Raw genomic sequence first — 15860 nt, 5'->3', positions numbered from 1 at the left:
GACCTTTACCTAAGGAATTGAACAACAATTTTGAACATTATGGCTTTTCCTCATTTACAGCACAACCCAATTATGAAACTACATGCATGACCTCACCTAACTGTTGGACTTCTGGGATTCATTCCAGCAAGCTAGTTCTTCAGATTTTTGAAAAGAAGTCAACTCTTGCAGATTAAGCAGGTGGTTTCCTGAGGGCTGATTCCTGTCATGGACACTCAAACTTTCCCCCCTTTTCTACATCCAGAAAGCCCACCTTCCTTGCAGATATCTTTCTCTATCACTAAGCTCTATGGACCTTGCCCTAAACAAAGGATGGCTGGAAGTTCTTTGACTTCTAGGTATTAAAAAGTAAATCTAATTCCCAAACTGCTGAAAAAGAAGATGAATGACATACTCTTGCAGCTACTAAACAAAATTGGGAATCAACCACCTGCATGGCAGATCCACCAATATCCACCCCTGCTCCATTGCTAGCACAGTGTGCTCGGTAAAGTCCCACCTCTCAGCATCACCGATCTCTCACAACACAAAACAGACATTAATTAAGTGAAATCACATTTCTAGTTAACAAAACTTACCGAGATTTCCAGATTACTACAGTATAGTATCAAAACTGGGCTACCACTTGTTTCATCTCCAGATCAATCTCCAGACCTAAAGCTTTTGAAAGCACTGTGACAAAGCTGCTCTAAACCAGATTATCAGCATAAGTTTTTGCCATTTACTTTTGTGCTTAGTGAGCTCAGTGTGATTAGAGCTCACTAAGTAACGACTGATGTACTTGCACACCACAACATAATGAAAAGAAGCTGAAAGAAAAGGTGTGAGGCCAGTTGAGGGGATATCAGACAAAGATTTTGGTTTACCAGCCCATTTTTTGTGCCACTGGTCACCTTCTTGGCATGCAGCAGCCACTAGAAGTACATTAAAAGTTTAAGAAACCTACGAGAAATAAGAAATTCAGGATTTGTTTTCCAAGCCAATGTTGCAATCACTCAGCAAAGCACCCTGCTGGTATTGCTTAAGAAATACAACTGCTTTGCTAACTGGAGACTCAGGCTGCTCCCCCCTCATTCTTAAGTTTCTATTTGATGGATGTCCTGAGTCTGTTTACCCACAGGAAGAAACTCAGGAAAAGAGTTCTTGTTGATTAATTATGGCCTACTTGGAATCAACATTTTACTAGTCATCTAGAAACAACTCTCTAAGGCAAATTGTTTTTCCATGCACCCACCCCCGTTTCTCCAATAAATCATCTCTTTCTAGATACACAATGGGCCACATTATAGCAAACATGGCTGTCTAATGCATTCCAAACACCACTGTAAACTTATGCAATGTAGTAATCAGGACCAAGTAGAATTGAGCAGACAGAAATTAGACTAACTGTGCCCTCTTCCAGGTTTCAAATTGGTCAGCTAACTGATTTTTTTAAAGACTAAAAAGACCACAGGTAGCCTGAGTAAAAACCTTAATAAAAAATTATTAGCTCTGCACTTCCACATTCTTCCTTATAATGGAACAAATAAATACATCCAAGGGGGGGAAAAGGGGGGAAAAAGGTACAAACTTTAGTTCCATAACTTCTTTAGTTCCATAACTTTTGACATACCATGTCAGCCTTTGTAGCCATTTGGTTAGTCTCAAATTTGCATAGAGGAAACGAAGAGTGTATGGGCAATTGCACATTACATTTATCGACTTTTATCTTCAGTTTAGTTTGTAAATGCTCCACAGCACACTATCAACACCTAGACAGGATGGATAAATACAGATGAGTGTTTACCACTGTGAAGTTTCCACCTTGGAAGTATAAATATGGCTCACTACAGACATACGTTGTCTCCTTGAAATTAGTGTGCAGACTCAACAATGTCCTGCAAACCCACTGCCATTGCTAGCTGTGTTTCCTAGGAACACATTTCTTGTTCCTTATATTGCAAGGATGGATTCTGGGAAACAGAGATGAGCAATACAAAGAAAAGCAGAATAATATTTGCTTTATTATGTTTAGGAATGTTTTCCTCCTGAACAGAAACTGACATAACCTTATGGCTTCCCACTTTTATGGAGTTAGCCTGGGGCTTGAACAACTCCTGCCTATTGCTCTCGTGGACCAGTATGCTGAGGCATGGTTCTGCAGTAAAAAAATACAGCTCTTTTCACTCCTGCATTTATTTTTTTTTCCTCACATCCTTTACCTCTCCTTATCAGAGTATCCTGTGCACTGCTCCATGATATGAACTGATGACCCATATCATACATGCTTCATTGATCCTTTCACTGACCAGTTTCCACTGAGTTGGCTGAAAAGTCCCAAGGTGAAGAGAGCTTAACAACACTGCTTTGGGATCTGCAAGGCATGCATGGGAGCTGTAAGGAATGGCAGTGTGGCACTGAGGGGGAAGGCTGAAGTCCTGTGAAGCTGTGTGGGCAGGGGAGAGAAGCTCAGGATGAAGCAACACTCAGTTGTATCCTTACTCTCCTCAGCAGCACACCACAGTGGAACAGAAACTTTATATGATGGATACACTGAAAATTTTGTGGAAGGCAGTACTGACGATATGGTGCCCTTAGTGAAGAGCAGGAAATTATCTGACAGATGTTAATGTACCCATGCACCTTGGACATCACCTTGTTCCTCTGTAAAACAAGTCTTCTCAATAGAGGCTCTGTGAGTTGTAGCTGAGAGAGCACAAGAGCATTTGCCTATGTCAACATTGCAATATAAATCATCTAGTGATAGTTTGGATATAAAATACGCTTTGTAAAACCCAGCTCCACTCTTTTATGCACAGATCACAATCAAATTCATACTTTTCTGGAACAAAGAACATCAGGAAACCTAATTCAAATTTCTAATTCCTGCATTAGATGATAATTCTATTTCACCAAATTACTTTTGCCTTGCGATGTAGCTGCCATTTATAATTATTTATTGCTCAGCTCAAGGTTAAGTGAAGGAACAGCTTCACTGAGATCTTGTGTAAGCCCCTATTTTTCCCGATGAGCTACGGAAGATTAATTGCTTTCTATTTCTCCAATAGAGAGAGAATTAAAATTGCCATTTGATACAAACTATTAATCCAGCAATCATTTTGAAGTAGCACGCTGCTTCTTACAGTTTAATACATTTCCCCTCTTTTTCTTATTCTATAAAGTAGTACTTGGGAGCCTTAAAAATTCAGTTTGTGGGGGTTCCTTTGTAGGACCTGTAAAAATCCAGTCTTTTGCACTCCTGCAGACTCGGTACCTTATGAAAGGTAGCTCTCAACAAAGAGAAAGCTGGAAATGCAGCACTGTTGAGCAGATGCTATTGAAGATGTCCTGCATGCTACCTGGAAGCCCTGAGGACAGTGCTGAAGCACAGGTAACAAATTGTTTTGATAACACAGACTGACAAAAAGAGCAAGGATACAAATATATATATAGCCTAAATATTTGCTTGCTCAGAAATGGCTGCTTTTTCTTTTTTTTAAATTTTTTTTCCTTATGCAGTGCCACAGGGCTAAGGTCCTTCAGAAAGAGATTATTTGCTACAAGAAAAAGACTACTGTTACTCACAGGTGAAGTCCACTACTCACATCTCATGATGGCTGTGGGTTTTCATTGTATAAGCAAATCTAAGGAACACTGAGACTGAAGACAACGAGAAATTAAAACAGTTTCAAATCCACAAATTATTCCAAACAGTGACATTTAGGAAAACACACTTAGAGATCCTACACCTACAATCCCAAAAATGTGCTTCCTGTTTTCAGCACTCAGTGGGAGCTTTGGATGCCCAACTTTTTACAGGCGTGAATGAATAAACAGCTGCCACAGTAAAAGCTTTTTCTTTCTTTTTTCTGATTTACCTAAGCTGAGGAACTTTTCTGGAGGTGAACAATAGTCCTGAACTGGATGGCCACCATGGTACCTGCCTTAACATTCTTTTAGCCCTGCAAGATCTCTCCTTGGTCCCAAGAGTAAAAAAGAAAATTTCTTTATATATATACCTAGTTCTTAGCAAAGAGGTGCCTTAAGTCTAGCTGTAGCTCCTTCATATGACTATAGCACAAAAATCATTACTGCACAGGTTGGCTTCTTTTCCTTTTCTTGTCCTTATGCATTTACATGACAGTAGTCAAAAGACTGTAATCAAAAGACCACATTTGTAACCAAGACACTAGGATCCTGGGAACTGCACTGAAAATAAAGGTTAAATTAAATATGTAAAAATTCAGAATGAAAATCTGTGTTAAAGTACTTCTAATCTCAGCTCTTTCCAGACGTACCAGAGTAAAAGCTTATCTAATTTCCCATTACTCGTTGCACTAGGGATTCAAACTTCTAAAAAAGGCACTGTGTAACAAGGAACTGCAGTTCAACATATTGAGTAGTGCAGCTTGTTTGTTTCTTCATCCTGAAAATAACATTCCTGATCGGGACATAGCCATGTCCTGCCACCAACACATAAACAGAAGCAGCAACAGCAGCTCTATTTGTCAGTTCTGGAGTGAATTAACATAAAATGACTCGCATTTACAGCTAAGCTTTTGGATTGGCAACCAAGGCCAAGTAAAGAAATACCTCTTACCTTTCTCAATCTACATCCTATCAGGCATGAAAGAACCCTCACCAGAGTCTGCAGCAAGAAAACCTGTGTTTATCCTTATCATTCATAATGACAAATGCCAGAGATACCCACTGGAAGCGAAACCTCAGGAGGGACTATGTATCACTAGTAATAACAGAAATAATCAAGCTGTTGTTAGAACCAGACACTCAGACAGCAAATTCAATCTTTTTTATTTTCTGTTCAATACCAATGACAGCTACCAGCCATCACGCATTACAATTAGCTCATGCTGCAGGAATGCTTTCTGCTCTGGTGCATAATGAGTGAGCCACAACAGAGAACAGGACCTGGGAAGAGGAGAAAAACTATTTGGAGAGGTATCACATATCCTTGCCTGTTGCTAAGGAAACCAGCTGCTTTCTTTGAGAAGACTCAAGGGCTGCCTCCTTCACACACCCATACTATCAGCATTATTTCAACTTGCAAACAAACCGAGGAGAACTTTAAACAATTGCTCACTTGCTATATAAATTCATACATTCTATGTAACTACCATCAGTAAGTCAAAATAAAAATATCCTTGCAATTGAGGAGGGATGCTGTTCATGTGGGTAGTTTAGGCAAACAATAAGAGCCGGTGACAAAGGCTGAACAAAATTCAGGCAAAGGCGCTGGGACTTTTTAACATACCACGACTGGTCAGCAGAACAGCTTCAGTTACTGCCACATTATTCTTGAGTTCCTCTGCCCTAACATTGAACACATGCTGTGGGCCCTTCCTCTGGCATACTCACAATTCTTCTACTGCATCCCAGTCTAAGTAAGTGTCCTGTTCTATTGAGTTTTACAACTGCAAAATGTGCTTCGATTCTTAAATCCTCAATCAATAGCAACTGTGAGGCAAAAGCTCTCCCCACTCCTCCTTCCCGCAGTGCAGATCTCTGGTGTATGTTCAGAATATTTTTTCCATTATTAGCTGAGACCCAAAAGCCCTCCACTTCTGCATCCTGTTCCATGCTTTCATCTGCAGAATAGTTACACAAAACTGAGCCCCAAAGCCTACAGACCTACTGTGAGCAGCATGCCTGAAGCAGAGCTGGAGGTGGCCTCTGCCCTTCCAGAGGGGCCTTCTAGCATTTCTGTCAGTGGTGGAGCTCCACTAGTTCTACCAATGGCAGGATGGTATCAGAAAAAGAAAAAGAAAAAAAGATGAAATCTGCCTTTGCTCTCAAGGACTACAATATAAACCTCTCAATTATTCAGTGCTGGAAAATTCCACCGCAAGAAGTGGGAGCGCTGCACATTGATCCAACACAGAATTAGCAACAGAGATGATGTATGGCTCTTTTTGGCAAAGCAAAGGCAGAAATACAAAGATTCTTTGTAGACATTGTTGAATACCTTAGAGTGTTACCTACATTTTCGTGTGGCCTCTGCAGTTTTTACAGAGGCTATTTTGAAGTTCTATCTGCTGTACAACACTGTTAGAAATCTTTTCTCTCTCTGTTGTTCCTGTACATTAACTGACATGAGACTAACACATTCTCTAAAACAAAATTAAAATTAAAAAAGTTGTATTTTACAGTGAAACGCTACAAACGCTGTCAGAAATGGCTTAAATTTTAATTAGTATTAGAGAAGTTGAACACAATTTGTGAAGCCTTGACAGAAAACCAGAAATAAGCACCTGTCTTAAGACTTTTCTAGATGCTGAACCTACCAGTGTTCTCTTCCCTCAATATTTGCTCTCTCCTAGTGTGAATGCTGAATAATTAAACAAGTCATCTGAGGAAGAAAAAAGCTTTTTGACAAAGTGATTTCACCTTTTAATTTTCAGAATCAGATATGCTGTAGGAAGTGTGATAGTATGAATGCTGCTATTAATTTAAATTACAGATATTCTGTAAAGCTGAATGCTGGTTCAGTACTGGTGCAGCATTATTGTATAATGTCAGAAAGACAAACGGATTTAGTGTTTTTAAGACTAGAAATTGAAAAAATTTTAAGCCCTAGTCCTGACTCTTTCAGGAAGCTTCTCAAAAAATCTTGAATGAAATATTCAGTCACAGAATCCTCCTCCAGCACTAGGAGGAATGAAATCCAGAGCACAAAACCGCAGCTAGCATGGGCTGAGACATCCTGTTTAAATGGAAGCATGCCTGTAGGTAAAGCTCTAAGTTTCTGGGCAATTTAAACATAAAATACTTGAACAGAATGTACTGATATCGGTGTGGATCACTTCAAGTTCACGAGTTTGAACTTAGTCCAACCTAAACTGCTGCAAACTCCTTCTTGATCTAGTCATATTATCTCACAAAATTCTTTTAAATTTCAAGGCCTTCCACCAATATTAATGAGCATAGCACCACACTTGAGTATCTGTACAGTAGGGCTCTGTCCCTCCCATTCCTGTCAAGCCTCTGTAAAAATGAGATGCACCCCCCTTGCAATGCTTTTCAGGAGCAGTAATATCTGCTGAAAAAATAGCATTGAACACCGATGGACACCTTCCATACAAATCTGTTTCAATAGCACAGCAAGCAATTACTGCTAGAGAAATAGTTTCTTCAGATAATTACATACTTAAAAATTGAAGTTGTTTATGTTTATATAAGCAGAGAAATTATAGACAGAATTATGCAAACAAATCCATCATGGACCATGAGCTCCTGTCAGGTTGCTAATGAAGGTAGAAAGCAGCAATCTTTCTTCATAAGGTTCTCTAATGACCATGATAACAAACCAATTTTTTTTTTTAGTGCTGCACATTTCCCTTTCCCCATTTTTTTCCCACTAAGTATCAGTTTATAGTGACAAATGCTTTCAGATGACAAAGAGGATGAAAGAGACTTGAAGTTAACACTCTTCAATTATGCTGACACTGAAATGATTAAATTAAGCAAAAATTCAGTATTTCATTGTCTATTTGTCTCTGATTCCTACCTAAACAAATTTATGGACTCTGTTGAAGTACATTTTGTCTTCACTTTGAATTTGCTTGAGAGATGCATTAAAGAGACAATTACCTCTTCTACCTTACTGGAATCTGTAAATGCTTATAATACTGTACTCCATCAGGAACCTTTCCTTCAAGACAACCCTTGCTGTTTACAGAAGATCCATGCATACTGATTAAGAAAGGATTGTACATCCAGACAGTGCTCAGATATACACTTTCCTCACAAAAGGACTTTCTTTGCCTACTGCACACAAACAAATATATTGCTTTTAGGAAAAAAATAGAGAGATTTCCTATGCTCTCTGAGTCTTCTCATGATATCTGAGCCCTGAAAGGTTATAACGGCAGTATTTGTTGATTCTTGAATGTAGGAGAAATCCTAAAATCATTACATTCATTGCCAGAATTACAGAACAACAAATTATGTCAAATAGCATCTTAATTTTGTCTGGATATATTATAGTGTAAACTTTTGGCAGGAAAACTTACTATCAGAGTACTATATATCTTAGCTTTAATCTCCTCAAAAGATTATTTCATTGCTGATGCAAAACACACTTCACAGACTTTTACCTTACAACCGTGTGATAAATCAAGCTAACAGCCTCTTCGAACTAGGCCCAAGCAAGAAGATAAATATTATTTTATCCATAAAATTTCTGTTGTACTCTGAAATTATCTGGAACATGAGGAAAACATACAACAATGAACCAGAGAAGGAAAAAAAAAAAAAATGCAATTTGTTGCAGCTTGTTCATTTGTGAACAGCAATAAGAACAGTTCCATACCCGAAGATAATACTCATATATTTATCCAGCTCGTATTTATGAAACACTTCAGAGATGAAAAATCCTCAAAGTGCTCAGCATTTGCTAAAATGGAAGAAAATAGAGACAAAGATATAAAATAACATACTGCTGATTTCTTCTATCATGAGAAAATAGAAATAATTACTGATTTATCATCAATATGTCTCTATTTTTCTACTCAGACAGCAACTAGGATCAGTCTATCAAAATAGAGATAATTACTGAAGAATTAAATACTGATGATGCCAGACGTGCAATTTACAGAGTACTGCGAGATGTGAATACAGAAATAGTATTTTCTTCCATGTGCTCACAAAACTGGGCACTTCACAGTGTCACCTGTTATGGAGCGCAGAAATTAGTAACAGCAACATACCCAAATGGTTTGAAAAACGAGCATACTCGTTTTGAGAATACCTGCCTGAACACACCTTAAGAATCCACCTATGACGTCCTACATCATAGCCATGGTGTGACAGACACCAGCTCAACCCTGGCCCCACCCAATGGCAAGACGTTGAAAAACTTTGCACTGAGCAGCTCTGAACACAAAAACAGTGCAGAAGCAGCATAATGAAGAAGAGCAACAATGGCATGAGTGAAACAAAAATATTCCTGTTTACAGTGATACCACATTTTGGCTTGAACAGAAATGAACATAATTCAAATGGCAGAGGTTTGTACAAAATCTTCATGGATGACACTGATTGTACTAGGCTTCTGCCAGAAATAGGTCACTTAGGTTCTCACATAAGCCAGCACTTAGGCAAATAAAAAAAAAAAAGGTAAATAAACACACAAAATATTTTCAGCCTTCTCTCCAAATGATTTATTGCTGCCAGAGCTCTAATCTAATTTTAGGTGAGCTCATCTTTTTTTCTGCCCTGGAGCCATTTTAACTCAATATTGCTCTCCTTCCAGAGCCACGAGAGAGTACAGGCTCCCTCAGCCACTACAGATGCTGTGCTGACATTTTACTTTAGCTGTTTGCTGTAAAAGTCATCAATATCGCTTCACTCCTGAAGAGACCTTTTCTAACAAAAATGAAAACAAATTGCTGGCATTAGATCAAACTTTGACCTCTGCATCCCAAAGCGGCGAAAGTAAGATCTGAACTCCTAGTTGTTGCTTTGAGAGCTTCCAAAAGCTCCTCCAAGCAGGCAAACTTTTTATTTTAATAAAATATTTCCTGAGCTGCCAGGCTGAGGCTGCCTCCTTGCTCCCGCTGCCGTAGGAGCCAGCCGGCAGGTCCAGCAGCCAGCTGGGCTCCTGTGGGCCTGCCTGCAGCGCAGCCGTCCTCTCTCCAAAGCAGCAGCAAGTGATGCGAGGTCTTTGGGCAAACCATTTCAGAAATCATCTTTTCATCTGCCTCCTTCCCACCCTCAATAGTCCTGTACTACACTCTGTTTCACCAACACCATTTTCCTTCATATCTTCTTTTTCTGGCCTCTTGTTATCCGTGGCTCCTCACATGCTGATCTGAAGCTAAGGCTGTGTGGGAAGGAAAACTGAAGTCTGAAACACTTGTGGATTGCTCTTTTCTGGTCATACACAGCTCTTTGTTTTCCAAATACCAAGAGATGCAGTAAATCTGAACGATCCTTACACCACCTCCAAGAAAAGATCTGTAGGCAACTGCAAGCTGCTTCCTGCCACACTTAGCACATGCTGGGACCGTGGCTAGGGGGAAGGATGTATCAGAGGCCAAAGGGATGAACCAGCTTGCAAAATTGTTCTCAGCCATGTCTTAAGATCTGAGAATAGCTACACACTTAAAATCATCGCCACAGCAGGGAGCCTAAACTGTAGACACAATGTTTTCATTTTTAAACAAGAGATAAAAATAATGCTTCCAACTGAGCAGGCAGCTGAAAGAGCGAATTGCAGGAAAAGATTGATGTGCTACATATTTTACACAAACTCCTTGACTCATGTTTTCCAAACATGTAAGGAAAATGATGCAGTAAACACTGAAACAAATTTAGCATTTGCATCTCTGCATTGTCCGTACTCACACATAACAGCTCCTGTGCCACAATATATCTTTAAAACTAGCATTTTCTGATGATCACACAGCTGGATCTTCTCCAGAACATCACTCACGTACTTCAGACCATCTCTTGTGCATATCACCTACCATAATCTCCACTAGGCTATGGCTGTAGCATTAAACTGATAAATATGGTTTTATAACACAGTAGATACAGATAATGTCATCTAAGTTGATTTGCACTTTGTTTCAAAGATCCACTATACAGAGATAATAAATATGGTACCAGACTGTCAGGCAGGAGAAGCTAGAAGAGACAGATGACCTTTGTGCATCACCCTCCTCTCTCTCAGGAATGTATAATACGAAGGTATGAAAGCAGACACAGTCAGTCACCACTGACACCGACCAAAATGTCACCAATTTTATTAGAACACAGAGCAGCATAAAAAAAAAGAAGTAATGAATTGCTTAGTTATAGTGTTTGCTGTGTCTTCGTCTCCCTGAGCGCCTGAGAGAGTGGAACAAAATTGCCAGCAGTCACATTACGGAGATAGGTTGACAAGCTGGATGACCCCATAAGTCTTGTTCACATCTCATGTCTGGGCTCTTGACTTGCATCTTAAATGACTTTCATATCAAGGCTTTTGCAGGGAATCTGCTTTGCCATTCTAAAGGGTTTTTGCCAAACCGAGATTGAACGATGAAAACTTTGTCCTACCTGGCACATCTCGAAAAACAAAATCCTCCCCTCCACCTCATCCCCCTACACCTGGAGTTACTGTTTGAGACACCCTATGAGGGAAGGTATGCACTAAAGAAACAGACAGCAACTTAAATAAACAAATCTCAAACACCAGAACCGTTTATTCCCTCCCTCTGTCCCTCTTACTCTGGAGTCATCCAGGGTGGCATGACACAGCAGGAAAAGAGACCGGTTCACTGTGAGACCTGCTACTCACTCTCTTACAGTGTAACGGCCCCCCTTCCAGCCGCACGGCGCTGCGGGCAGCTGTCCCCACGGCCACCAACCACACACAGCCTTGCTGCTCCTCGGGCCCAGGGACAGCACAACGTGGTGGAGCACACCCAGAAGTGGCCCCTTCTGCATCATCGCGCACCCGTCCGCTACGTCGGGTGATACAAACATGTGAAGAGTTGCCATGACGAAGGGCAACCACAATGTCTGGCTTGAACGTACGCTGTGACTGCTCACACCAGCTCCCTCTCAGCTCTCTCTGTGCCCAGCCACATGCAGCATGGACACTGAGGACACAGCATGCAGGACAGCATGGATGGAGGATGCAACATCTGCTCTTCCACTGCTTGGGATGTCCAAGCAAAAGGTTTCTCAATTTGCAATTTTCAGTGTATTTTCAAACAGAACAGCAACCAGCTTTCCCCACTGCTGTTCAGTTAAAGCACAACCAACAGGTTTCATCTGCAAAGGCACTGTGAGCAGCTGAGGAAATGAGTACCAGATGTACATACCTGCTTGCTGGGCAGTCTGGGCGATCTGTTGACTCCGCTGTGCGTTGTACTGAACTGAGGCAATGGGTCTGTACTGCTGAGTTGTTGAGGTAGGGTACTGACCAGATGGGTAATAATACACTGGCATCTGCAAAGAAAGAGAACAGTAAACTCTAGAGATCAAAGATTCATAAAATAGAACAGAACACGGAGGGGGAGCAAGAGTTCAAGTCAAGCATATTAGTGGGGTAACACTAATCAAGAGAAGAGGTTTGCCTCCTGTCTATTCAAGAATTGCTGCTTGCTTTTGGCCAGGAAAAGGGCTATCAGTGCCCACATTTCATTTCAGATACTTTAAGAAACAGGAGGAAAAGAAAAAGAATTTTAATTGAAAGAGAAAAAACCAGAAAGGATTCATAAAAAACTACATGTGTATACCAAAGAAAAGATATCACGATAATGTTTTATCACAGTAAAATGTCAAAAGCTGAAGGAAAATGGATGCAAACACCACCTTCCATATCAACATAACACATACAGACAGCATGTTGAACCATTAAATGAACTCGGGAGGAAATGGTCCAGTCAAAGCAAGGAATGGCCCGGAGTACAAATACGTAGAAACAAGATGGAGAGCAAAATGGAGTGCGTGCACCCTTAACACTTGTAAGAAACAATTATCAAATTGATGCTTCTGATTAACAGCTACATCCCTCCTTACACAAACATTTCCCTCTAAAGCCCTTCTCGCACTTGGGGTGAAAACAATTATAGTTCAAAACACAATCATAGCTGTTTTCTTGCAGGAGCTGACGGTAGGCATTAAGTCAGCAAGTTCTGCTAGATGGGCTTATTTTTTTCTATTATTATTGTTGTTACAGAGCAACGTGTACTACATCTCCTTATCACACAGGTGAACATGAAAGTTTGAGGGTGACTGGAGCAAAAGACTTTTCCTATACACGTCACACCACTGTTACTGAGACATTTGAGCTAAACAGCTTTCAACTGACCCTTCACAAGTTCAAAGCTCTCAAAATTTTTCATTTTCAGCTGTCAGGGATGCTGTAGGCATCTGATAAGAGTTTGGCAGTGTATGGTATGAACAGACTGCAGAGGGACAAAGGCTTGGAAGAACATTGCTTCTCTCACAATTTCTGCCACAGCTGTCAGCATTTCTTAATAAATCATACTATTTTTTTCTCACTTTGTGTGTAGCATTTATACTACACAGACATATGCATGGAGTCAGACCAAATGCTTTTATATTTTTCATGCAAAAACAAGAACTATTTTTGTGACTTTTATTTGCCTGATACAGATCACTCAACCTGATCACCCATACAGTTGGCAGAGTAAAGGTAACTACATCCTAAAGGTAACTACTGGTAGGACATTGTAAGAGAGATCAGAAATTTTTCTTGGAAATTCTACAATGTTAGATGAGGAAAAAATGGCATAGACACAAAAGACTAGGTGAGAATAGGCTATGGATGGCTACTTGGGCAAGTAGAAGCCTACTGAATGAGTAACTGTGGCGGGAGAAGGATTTAGGATTAACAAAGCTGGACTGGGTGGTGTTGCTGAAGTTAACCCCACAGACCAACTGTCAGTCAGTAGCATCTGTCAATCAAGAGGCCGAATACCCATTCATTCTTCAAGGTCTACTGATTTTCTTTTTAATTTAATTTTTTTCCCTCCCTCTGCTAATATCAGCCTGATTCAAACAAGTATGAGAAAAACAAGGTTTTGACTGGAAAATGTTGTAAAGGTATCCTCCCTCCAGACAATACCAAGCGACACCTAATGGCTGCTGCTGGCCCTCAAGCCATTTGTTTTGTTAGTGACTAATGTAACAAAAACAAAATGCCTTTGTAGAATGGACACCACCACTATGAATTTGTTTCTCTGCAAAGAAAAGCCACAAGGAATAGGAAAGTGGACCCAAACATTTAAGGCGCAAAATTATTCTTTAAGCATCATAGCAGTGTAAATTGTGGATCAGGAGAGTTTAGTGTGATGAACTCATCTCATGGACAGCTGATTGTTCTCAGCGACACTCTACTACAGGAGGCTTGAAAGAAATGAGATTCACTCTAAGTCAAGTCAATGCAAATAGTTGATCCAGCCCTGGAGCAGGGGAACAGAATAGACAACATTTCAAATATTCTTTATTTTCTATTACTATATTCTACAAACTAAAGAATATTAAACCCCTGTGGAAACACTCACTTCTCCTCCCAGCAGCTTAATCTCACTTAAAGGATTTATTTGATTTACCCCCAACTTCTTCATTTTCCTGGTGCAGACAAGCCCCTAGATATTTAAAAATACATAAGCATTTGACAACAATGAGAATTATTTCTTGGGGAATGATTGTATAGGTATTAACCTTAAAACATAACCTCAAGAATCTATGTTTTGAAGTCAGGTTTATAGTTGAACATGCTGAGCACAAAAACAAATATGTACACTGAAGCATACACTTATTTATTTTTACCACACACATAAAATCTCGGTGTTAGTCAAAGGGTTGTCTCCCTTTCTCTCATTTTCTCAATTCATTGGAGTGCATTTGTTATGCAACCCACTTAAAAGTTTATGAGAGTGCAATCTATCAGCATGAAAAAAATGCTAGTAGTAGAAGAGTAAAAAAAATTATTTTACTTATAAAGATTAATGCATGAATTAGCCAGTAGTAATGAACACATGACACAAAAAGAAGAGGTTTGGATTTTGGTAGGTTTTGTTGTTTTGGTTTTTTGTGTGTGTGTGTTTTGTCGTTGCTGTTTTGGGGTTTGTTTGTTTGTTTTTGGTTTGGTGGGAGGGGTTCTGTTGTTTTGTTTTTTAAAGCTCAGACATTAAAAGAAGGGCTTAGTTTAAAATATAGACATGGTCTAAAATAGGTCTTTTATGCTTGACGGGCTTGGAAGGATCCATTCTCATTTATCTTGAATACATCTCTGTGTCAGCAGCTGAAACGTTATTTTTCCTTTCTGATTCTACTTTGGTGAACAGTGGAATTAGAGGGATCAGAGATAACAAGTATCACTTACATCATCTACTCTGATCCTCTTGAATTTTTTAGTTTCTCATCACATCAGTGTTACTAACACCTTTACTTCTGTGCTCTTCAACAAAAAACATTACATTTCTGTAGCAGCCTACCAACACGCCAAATTATACTTGAATTGCATTCCCATGCAAAATGCACAATCAAACCTTCAGCCTTTTGCTTGTATAACATTTTATTTACAGAACCAGGAAGTTTCCACAGCATTAACAAGCATGCCAATGCAGCTATATGGTTACCCTAAAAATAAAATAAATTTACCAAAAAAATGTGCTTCTAAGACCATAACCTAAATAATTGCCACCTTCTTTAGTCTAAAAGCATAGTTTTTTGATCTTAATCGTCGACACTGTGAAAAATAATTTTTAGCAAGATTTTTAATCATTATCTTGTTTGTAGGCTGACCATTCCACCATGTTCTACTTTTTCTCTCATATACAACGCTTTAATTTAAATTGTAACAGGACTGGGCAAATCACTTCAGAGACACTCATGAAATGGCACAGAGAGACATGACTTTTTTTCTCTTCCTAATATGCTTTGTCCCCAGATGATATGTAGAGACTCAGTGCAGTATTGGCTTTCTGCTTTGTTCTGTCCACACACAGTCTGGAACCCATGATGAGGCTGGGTGTCTCTCTGGCTGCTCTCTAGCAGCACCCATGAAATTCAATGGTATTCATTGCTTATTTCACATTTTTAGGATGATTTTACTTTCATAAACTGCCTCCCTACTGGCTTATATCTTGATTCAGCCATTGGATTGGTATTCTACCTTCTCTTAACACTGCTGATATCCAGTAAGGTTTGGACTGGCACCTTCATCCAGATGCTGACACCATTGCTAATGCAACTGTTACAGTCGCATAAATGGGAGTGAAGAAGACAAGAGAAACCCCAGTGATGCATGGACACATGAAGGTACCATTTCTTCCCAATATCTAACTGACAGGGATCAGTCATTCCTCAAGGCTTTTTCTCTACCTCCCTGCCCCCTC

General features: G+C 39.7%; 1 protein-coding gene across 35 annotated transcripts in view; it reads right to left on the bottom strand.

The window, feature by feature from the left end:
- Nucleotides 1-15860, bottom strand: part of ARPP21 (cAMP regulated phosphoprotein 21) — a 142461-nt gene that overhangs the window by 25000 nt on the left and 101601 nt on the right. For 34 of the 35 annotated variants that reach the window (XM_032104472.1, XM_032104700.1, XM_032104705.1 and 31 more), the window contains one exon: nt 11811-11937. In XM_032104472.1, the coding sequence (XP_031960363.1) occupies nt 11811-11937 (127 nt within the window). Of the gene's footprint in view, nt 1-11810; nt 13920-15860 lie in introns of all 35 variants that reach the window. The other variant, XR_004239398.1, reaches the window with a different exon arrangement.

This window comes from Corvus moneduloides, chromosome 1 (assembly GCF_009650955.1).
Source record: "Corvus moneduloides isolate bCorMon1 chromosome 1, bCorMon1.pri, whole genome shotgun sequence".
NCBI lineage: Eukaryota > Metazoa > Chordata > Aves > Passeriformes > Corvidae > Corvus > Corvus moneduloides.
This window is presented reverse-complemented; position numbering and strand designations above follow the sequence as displayed.